The 9908-nt window shown below is 32.0% G+C and overlaps 1 protein-coding gene across 1 annotated transcript; it reads right to left on the bottom strand.

The window, feature by feature from the left end:
* Nucleotides 1-1712: 1712 nt before the first annotated feature.
* Nucleotides 1713-4580, bottom strand: LOC132169217 (receptor-like protein EIX1). Its single transcript, XM_059580287.1, has one exon. The coding sequence runs from the start codon at nucleotides 4578-4580 to the stop codon at nucleotides 1713-1715; it is 2868 nt and encodes a 955-aa protein (XP_059436270.1).
* Nucleotides 4581-9908: the final 5328 nt, after the last annotated feature.

A 9908-nucleotide genomic window follows, 5' to 3' on the forward strand; every position in this document is an offset into this window, starting at 1 on the left:
GTCGACTTTAGGCTTTAAAGTTTGTGTGAATGCAAACACAAAGGACCCCTAACTTCTTATATTAAAAAATATATCAGCTGAGAATAATCTCTGATATATTATTTAATATATTTAAAAAAAGACATCGTGATATATAGCAACTCATCTGGCGTGTTATATTGTCGATGTCGTACTCTTAACATCGTGAGAAACAATTAGAAAACGAAAGTCAGTCAAAAGTTTCAAAATGGAGAGACTAATTACAGAAGCAGAATGTGAACAAGTGGAAATTAATTTGTTTGGACTTGGAACACAAAGTAGTTTCAGCATTAGCATTAATTACTCCTACTCTCATCCCAAACCTTCCTCCCCGAATCATCCAAATTTATTAATTAGTTGATTATTTTTTTTTTCTATCTAAAACATTAAAGCTTAAAAAAAAAAAGAAGCTGAAAGATCGAAAATTAATAGTCCCAAAATCATCTAAAATAGGCCGTAGAAAGAAGCTCAATGATGGTTATTTCAAAACTACCAATAAAATTAATGTCAATCTCCCCCCTAAGGACAAAAGTAACCTTCATAAGATTAAAAAACTTTTAAAACAATTGTTTATTTTTTATTTTTAAAAAGAAACTCCAATTTATAAGGATATTTTAATTTTTTTAAAAACTACAGGAAAAATATAAAAATTAAGAAAAAGAAAAACCAATTTAGAAGGATAAATTTTTAATTTTTCCAATTTTTTAAATTTTAAAAAAATATATATATGAAAAAAAAAAAGAGCAAATTTTTTAGGGGAAAAAAAAGAAGAAAAAAACCAATTTATAAGAATATTTTTAAAATTATTTATTTACTTTTATAAGGATATTTTTGTTTTATTAAAAAAAATTAGGTCATTTTTTTGTCTTTTTGCTGACTTTAGGAGGACATTAATATTTGCTGGTAGGTTAGGGGGGACATTGACACGACTGGTAGTTTGGGAGATAGTGACAATAGAATAATAGTTTGAAGGGATTATGTATTTTTCAATATTTTTTTTTTGTTATTTTTAGAGTTAAATGACAATGTGTAATAAGATAAATGCTACTTCGTGTATTTTGAAGTGTCTACTTTTAAGTGCTTATTCTTTGATGTGGTAGTAAAAGTACTATTGATATATCATATATAAATTAACTGTTCAAATTTAATAATAATTTTTATTGCTAAGTCAAAGAATAAGCAGTTGAGAGTAGGGAATTGAATATGTATGTCCCATTTCATATAGAACAATAATAGATGACTTCTTCTCGTCTAAAAGTTTGGAGAAGAAGGAACTGAAACAAAGTTTTACAACTGAAACCTGGAGCTCATGCATCCACAGATCGAGTTCATCTCGTTTTATAGCACATCATTTTTTTGAATTACAATATTAGTTTCGGTAATGCAACATTAAGAATGATGGTAATTAAGACCGCAAAATGGAAAATTCAGGCCTTGTCTTTAGCCAACCTTTTTGGCTCACCAACTTCAGAGCCATTTAAATCGAGAATAAGAGAATAACCATATGATAAATGGTTATTGGGAAATGGGATGCAAAATATCTCTCACAATTGCAAAATGATTCATATATATATATATATATATATATATATGACTTTAACAAGATAAGATCGGAACATTCATTATTACAGCAACTTGAAAAACTTATAATACATAAATAATGGATATTAAGAAAACCTCCAATTCCCAAAGCTTCAACTTCTCTCTGACTTAACCTTCCGTAGCAAGCGAACAATTTTGACCATAACCAACACAATAATCTTGTCTTTCAAATTATCAAAGCTTCGAAAGTAAGCTTGTCTCCATGATGTTTTGATAATCAATGTGCCACAAACTCCCCAAAATCCAACAATAAACCCAGTTGTCATGCTAATGTACAAGGAGAATGACTCAATGCCAGCCCTTCCATTTTCATTGGCTCCTCTGTTACTACCATTTGGTGTTACTCCAGATTTAATTTCATCCTCTGAACACTTGTTTGAAAGAGGAGGCCCACAGAGTAAAGAGTTCCCTTTATAGATAGAAGAGTCACTAAGTGTTTGAAGTTGATTCCCATGTGGAATTTTCCCAGAGAAGTTGTTGAAAGACAAATTCAAGTTACTTAAGAAGGTCAAAGAAGACAAGCTTTCAGGGATAGGACCATAAAGCTCATTCATTGAGAGATCAAGTGTTTCTAACATGTGTAAATTCCCAATTTTTTTAGGAATTCTTCCAGTGATATAATTCATTGACAAATTCAAATTGATCAATCTTAAGAGGCTTGTAATATTAACAGGTATTTCCCCGGATAACTTGTTACTTGAAAGGTCTATAGAATAAACAAGATTAAGGACTAGATCATTATACATATATTCTCTCCCTTTAGAAACCAACAACATTTGTTCACCATTATACATTTCTCCATATCCATCATTACTTAGGTTTCCTAAACATTGAGGGATGGCTCCCGAAAAATTATTGTGTGCAAGGTCTAGGATTTGAAGATTTGAAAGAAGACATAATTGTTGTGGTATGTCCCCATGAAACAAGTTGGACCTTAGGCTTAACCTCAATAAATATGGTGAACTTTCACCCATCCATGCAGGAAGTTTTCCAGAGAATTTGTTTTCTCCAAGATCAAGGCTTTTCAAGTTTCTGTAATTTCTTAAAAAAGAGGGAAGCTCTCCTTCGAGATGATTTTGGGGCAATGATAATACATTTAGTGAACTCATATGTCGCATTGAGTGGGGGAGTTTCCCGGATAGGGAATTGTTTCCCAAAATAAGGCCATTCAATTCCTTTAGCATTCCTATAGCATGGGGAATTCTACCAGTAATTGAATTTGATGAGAGGTCCAACCAAGACAACTTGGGCAATAACTCACTTATGTTTTTTGGAAAAGGTCCAAAAAACTTATTATTCCCGAGATATATGACGCTTAGATTACTATGAAAAAGTGGAAGTGGACCCTCTAAGTTGTTGTAACACAAATCAAAATAAGATGCTAAAGGGTGAAATTGAAAGTATGGTACCTGCCCGTGTAATTTGTTACGAGATAGACTCCAATGGGTGACATTTGGGCAAGACTTCCAAAGTCCAAGCGGAATGGTGTCGGAAATGCCAGCATTGTTGAGCACAAGAAAATTGAGTTGATTTTGGGTTTTTAGCCAAGTTGGAAAGTTTGGGCCGATCTGAACCTTTTTTAAATAAATCATTTTCAGCTTAAAAGGAGGAACCCATTCCTGTTTGACATCTAAAACCAATGCTCCTTTTGCATTAACATTCGTAGACAACATAAGAGATTTTAATCGGGTGAGATTTTGAAAATGAGCTTCAGTTAGGACACCTTCCCAAGAATTCTCATTTAGGCCCAATGAAACAAGCATTGACAATTTCCCGATGCTTTTTGGAATTGTTCCATTCATTTGATTACCAAAGAGGTGAAGTTCCCGCAATGACGATAAGTTCCCATCTTCAGAGCTATTGTTGGAACATTGAGACAAGCTATCCACAAACTCAGTTATCTCCCCATTTATATTGTTGGAATACAGATATAACGCTTGCAAGTTGCAAAGGTTAGCAAATGAGTTCGGAATCTTTCCAATTAAATTGTTATCACCTAAATTCAAGTCACGCAATTTGGTTAGATGTCCCAGGCCAACCGGAATAGCACCTCTAAGCAAACTGGACTCAAGTTTGATTGTTGAAAGCCCACTCACATTTGACAACCAGTGAGGTATGAAGGAGTTAAAATGGTTGTAAGAGAGATCAAGGACTGAAAGTAGTGTAAAATTGATGGAGGAAACAGAGTGAGGAAGACTAACAAGTCCACAACCAGCTAGGTGTAACTCCCGTAAGGAAGGAAGCATATTAACTGCATGAAACCAATTTGGTACTTTCTCAAGATTTACAAAATTCATTCCAAGGTACTTAAGAGAAGGAAAACCATCAACCCATTCATGACTTCCGACCTCCAATCTCTGAGATGAAAAGTTATAGGAGTTAATGGGAAATGAAAATGAATTGAGGTCTAGATATTGGAGCCTTGAAAGATTCCAAAGATGGGGAGGAATAACTCCAACAAACAATGAAAAAGAGAGATTGAGATACATCAAACTTTCAAGGGAACCCAAAACCTTTGGAATATTGATTCCATCAAAATTATTCAAGCTTAAGTCAAAGTAACTCAAATGCTTTAGATCGAGTAAAGAAGAACTTATCTTTCCCCCAAGGCACGACTTGTTGTAAGCTTCCATCTCTTCATTTGAAAAATCTAAATCTGGTTCAACATCATAATAATTAAACGGCGAAAATGGGTTTCTGAGGTCAAGCTTGATGACATTTCCTGTGCTATTGTCACAGCCAACACCTATCCAGTTGCAGCAATCATCACCAACCCAAGAAAAGAGACGGCCCGACGGATCAGTAAGATTGTCTTTAAAGCGAAGAAGTGCTTCCCTCTCCACCTCTAAGCATCTTAAATTTGGGCTCTTGGTACATGAAATGGGTTTAATAACTTCAAGGTAGGATGCGGTTCCAAGCAGAGAGAAGAAAAAAATGGGTATGAGATGAAGAGTCGACATAAAGCTAACCATATATTCTGCCACTGAAATGCTTGTGAGGCCCAAGACATGCATGAGGGAGTTCCAGTATTTATTCTTGGCGATGAGAGAGGACACACTTACACGTGGCACAAATATATGGAGTAGTTTTTTATTTAAAGTTAAACCACAACGTCGTGTAAAATATATGAGGATAATTGGTTCGGAAAGCTAAGCAAGTACAGCTATTTTTTATTTTTTTATTTTTTATAGGAATCGAGCGATTTTTTAATTTTTTGAAAGGAATCGAGCTAATTAATAGTCCTATTAAACGACTATACAAATTGGTTTATCATCTCTAATTTCAAAAATAAATTGTACCATGAATTTATATATAAAGCCAAATTAATCTCAAATTACCTATTAAATGTTGCTTATTTTTATTAAAATGAACTCAGTATAAATAATATATACATATATAAGTGTCTACTTAGACTTTTGTTTTAAAAAAATTTAGATATATGTGATGTTACCAATTAAATGGCCAAGTTTCTAGTAGGGGTTCAGATAGGTTTGCCTTAATCTCTAGCATTTTTTCTTCTAAAACCATCTTGCACAGCCCCTTAAGAGGACGGGGCCACTTGTTTGACCCATTTCCTACCCTTTGTTTATATTTTTGCACTATTATTTTTGTTTTGCGTCTATTGTTGGGGAGGCCACCCCATTTTCGTTTTAAGATTGTCTGCTCATTCTTCCTTTCAGATCAGGAGTAAAAAGGATCCTTCCATGTAACCCTTTTCCTTATTCAATTAGAAGAAAAAAAAAAAATGGTCGAGTTTCATGTTATAAGATAAAATTATATCTGAACAAGTTAAGTCAATAATTCAAGATAAATATATTTTATTTTATCTCATCTTACAAATTAACCATTAGATTTGTAGACTTATATGGATCTCACACAAATTCATTGGTAGACACTACAAATCTAATAATTAATCTATTAAATTTATAGGAGAATATGAAAAAAAAATATGAACAAATTATTGACACCAATCATCTCTCATAATTCAAAGAGGCATGATTATATTTTATTTAAAGTTGTGATAATGAAACGCACTTTCAATAATATCCACTTTTTTTTTACTAAGAATAAATCCAAGAAATAAAAGAGTTTGGAAGTCTATCTCAATATACAGGAAAAAAATTCACTTAAGTCTCAAATTACTACCCAATTGATAATATTCTCCTAAACTTTTAATTGTGACAATGTTTCCTCAAAACTACCAAATATAGCTAATGTTTCTCAGACGAAACTACTCTTAATAAAATTAAAAACAAAAATACTAAAAATTCTAGAAATACCTTAAACTTTAAAAAAAAAAAAAAAAAAAAAAAAACCCAATGGTTGGCCAATTTTATTTTTTATTTTTTAATTCCTTTTTATAATAAAGAATAAAAAAATTTCCTTTATATACACGTACGAAGACTAGAGTCTTCACGCGGATTGCTTAAATTCCACGTGGGTCTCATGATGTCTGTTGCGGTGTATTCCGTGCACAACGATGTCAATGATTTACAACTAATTCAAGGTCGTCACTTGTGTTTTATTAATGTCCTATTAAGAATGATATGACTATTAAAATTGTTATTGAGCTTGTGATTGATAATTATTTAATTTTAATCAAAGAATAATTTTAATAGCCACATTATTTTTAATAAGATATAAGACCACCTAGAATAATCTTGATTTACAACTCCATTATTCAATAAAGCATACATTGGCATAACATGATGTCGGTTTAAGCCTACTTTTTTGACTGAACAACTCCATCCACACACTCTCATCCATGCCTTTCATTCGCTTGCATAAAGACTTTTTGACTAAGAATTATTCCAAAACAAAGTGATAAGACCATTGAAAAATAGATATAAAGATGTCACATTCCAGTCCACTTTAGTCGTTAAAGTTTGTGTGAATGCAAGACACGATGGACCTGAAGAAATAAAAGATGGGGAAGATTGTAAAAACATTCTTGGTTGGTGTAAAATACGAGTAATCTTATAAGTCATCTTAAAGTCTTTTTAAAGTTATTCAAAATATAATACGACTTTTAAAATTACTGTTAAATTTGATATGTGATTTATTGAATTTCTATTTCTCATTAACAATAAAATGGTCTTCGAATAGAAGAGTAGTGGCAGAGACCATCTTTTTATCCTCCTAAAGCTGATGTAACTTTTAAAATCATCACTAAATTTTAAATTACTCATACTTGAATTTTGATCCAATGGTGATTTTGAAAGCCACATCAACTTTAGGAGGATAAAAGATGGTCTCTAACATTACTCTAAATAGAAATACAAGTAGATAACACCTACAATTCAAATATTCATGTTTAAATAAACTCTAATCTTAATAACCTTATCATAATATATTAAATAATCTAATCTTAGTTGTAATAGAATTCCAACTCAAATATTACCGACCGTTGTAGTGATCATGTGATACCACCAATTTGAAGTCTCTCATCTCAAGCAATGATTTCAATGACAGTTTCTATTTTGAAATCACCCGGCCAGTTCGAAATTCATTCAAGCTCACGCCCAAATAACTTGACTAGCATATCACTTAATTTATTAAAGAGTCAAATATTTTGCACTCATGTTAAGGATATAATTTTTTTTTTATTAATGGAGAATTGATTTGTAATTAACTACCCTTGATTCGATGGATTTGTTTTGCATTTTTTTTGACATGTTCACACAAGGAAAGAGGGAGGGGGGATTCGAATTAGTGACCTCCGCTTCATTAGGTGCAGTTCACAGCCGATTGAGCAACCCCTTGGAGACATGTACTCAAAATCATATATATAAAGTAAAATGTAGCTACTAAGCCTTTAACATATGGATATTGGCCCCAAGTCGAACCACCTAAAATATCTACGTTTACTGTATTTTCTTTATCTCTTTTTATTTAATTATTAGTTTCTATAACTCAAAATTAATGCATTTAATTATGTTAATGATGGCATCTTTAGAAAATTGAATAATGAGAACAAACAATGAAAGAAATATCATTGGAAGAAGAATCACATTTCAAACATAACATTATATTCAGCATTGAATGAGATGCAATAATGCCACAAATTTTCAAAACAAATTTTATGGGTTATCGAAAGTCACCAAAGAGAGATAAAAATAACAGGAAGCGTCAAAGTGAAGTCATCGTCGACATGGACGCCCTCTCCTTCAGGCCTTGGTGGAAAATTCAGTTGGTGCGCGAAGACGAAAGACCACGAGAAATAAAACAAGTCCTTCCTATATTGGGTATGGAAGTTTTTCTTGCTGCAAAGAATCCACACATCGAGTCTTCTGCGTGCAAATTGGAATTGCCGGTGAAGACGTTCCATGAGGACCCGTAATTTTTGCAAGTTATAATCAATGGAGAAATGATTCACGTCAATATTCTCTCTATTTTTATTTTTTTTTTTCATTTATTCCAACAAATTCAATAAATTAATTATTAGATTTGTGAACTTATGTGAAACTAACACAAATTCAATAGTAAATTCATCAATTTATTATGAAGATGGTTAACAAATTATTGAAAAAATAAATGAATTCTAATCAATACAAATTAAGTCCTCTTTGGAAGCCTAAAGACCATCAATACACAACATCCTAGTCAGGTGGTAGATGATAGATAACCTTAAACATTAATGCTTGATTCCCTTGTAATATCAGAAAGTTCAATAATTGGTATTGATATTACTTATTAGAGAAATGCTAAAAATTATTGTTCATTCTATCTTTCATCTTTCTCCGTGAAGTGGATGGGTGAATTACAAATTTAATGATGAATTTACAAAAATGATCGTTAAGAGATAATTGAAAGAATAATGCGTAAACCCAATTCTATGAATTCACAGTATGGCAAAATGACAAATTGATGAAGCCCAAGCCAAATATGGCAAAATCCGAAAGCTTCTAGCTAGCTTGCAGATTTGAAGGTGGGCAACGTGAGCAAACAAGAAAATTTTAGAGAAAAATGCACACCTATTTTAAGGGTTAGTCTTTTCTTCTGAGGATTGAGCATTTTTTCATGGGCCATAGAGAGAAAGAATAGCTAGGTTGCAGCCAGGTTTACAGGTCTAAGCCTGGTGGCTCCATTATATGACCGAGCAGTGAGAGAGAGAGAGCAGTAAGAGTGAGGTGGCCGGCGGGGAAGAAGGTGGTGGCGCGCAATAAAGAAATAAATGCCTTGTACAATTTTTCAAACAAGTATACTTCACGTCACTTCTAGTAATGTCTTGTTTTTTAGTTAACCTCACTTACGTTGTGTAAACGACTTTGTTTTTGATAGATTTTAATACCAATGACTTTTGTTAAATTAATGATTAAATGATTAAATTTACCTCTTCCTATAAGTTTAAGCTTTTAGAATAACTGGAAATTTAACATGGTATCAAAATCAAAAGGTCCTGGATTGAACCTTGACTCAATCAATTCACCACCCATTTAAATTAAATATTCCACATGTTGGGCCTCATCTATTAAAAAGGGGGTTTGCACTCACACGTGAAGTGAATTGTTAAATTAATAATTAAGTGATTAAATTTACCTATTTTTATGAGCTTAAAGTTTTAGGATAACTGATAATTTAACACTAAACACAAATAAATTTACGTCATTTTTTTTTTTAAAGAACAAGTTTAATGGAGAAGGATTGTATCCATTTCAAAGGAAATGGAGAGGAGCCCATCTTTTATTTTGCAAGGGTGGAATTATTATTTTTTTTAAAAAAATGACAATTCTATTCTTGTGAAATAAGGAAAAGGTTCCTCTCTATTTCCTTTGAAATGTAGAGGATTGTGTCCGAATTTAATAACATTTTTCTCTAACCCACGTAAATTTTGATGTTTGTTACCAATAAACAAAGTTATCTATAAGTCTCTAAGGAGACTAAGGAGTAATTTAATCAGTTGGAGATCACATCTCATGAAGAGAATGTCGTTAGATCAAAGCTCCTTTTTTCTTTTCATTTTCTTGTGTGAACATGTCAAAAAAAAAAATTATTTATAAAAATAAAAAACTACCAAAAAAAAAAAAAAAACCCGACATTAATAGTCCGTTTTCCTGTCATTAAAGAAATTTGCTCTTAAAAGCACTAATTCTTTGCACCCTTTATTTTTTTATTTTTTTATTTTTTTTCAATAATAGGACAATAGTAACAGGAAGTTAGAGACAAATACAAATGAAATTGGATGGGCTCCCCAACAACAAGACACAAACAAAAAAGACAATACATATATGGTAATGGAAACAAATGGTAGGCAATAGAAAAAAAAAAAAAAAAAAAAAAGAATCGAG

Source organism: Corylus avellana, chromosome ca2 (assembly GCF_901000735.1).
Source record: "Corylus avellana chromosome ca2, CavTom2PMs-1.0".
Lineage (NCBI taxonomy): Eukaryota > Viridiplantae > Streptophyta > Magnoliopsida > Fagales > Betulaceae > Corylus > Corylus avellana.

Excerpts from the sequence above, each read along its gene's own strand:
- LOC132169217 (XM_059580287.1), bottom strand. The coding sequence starts at position 4,580 with ATGTCGACTCTTCATCTCATACCCATTTTTTTCTTCTCTCTGCTTGGA.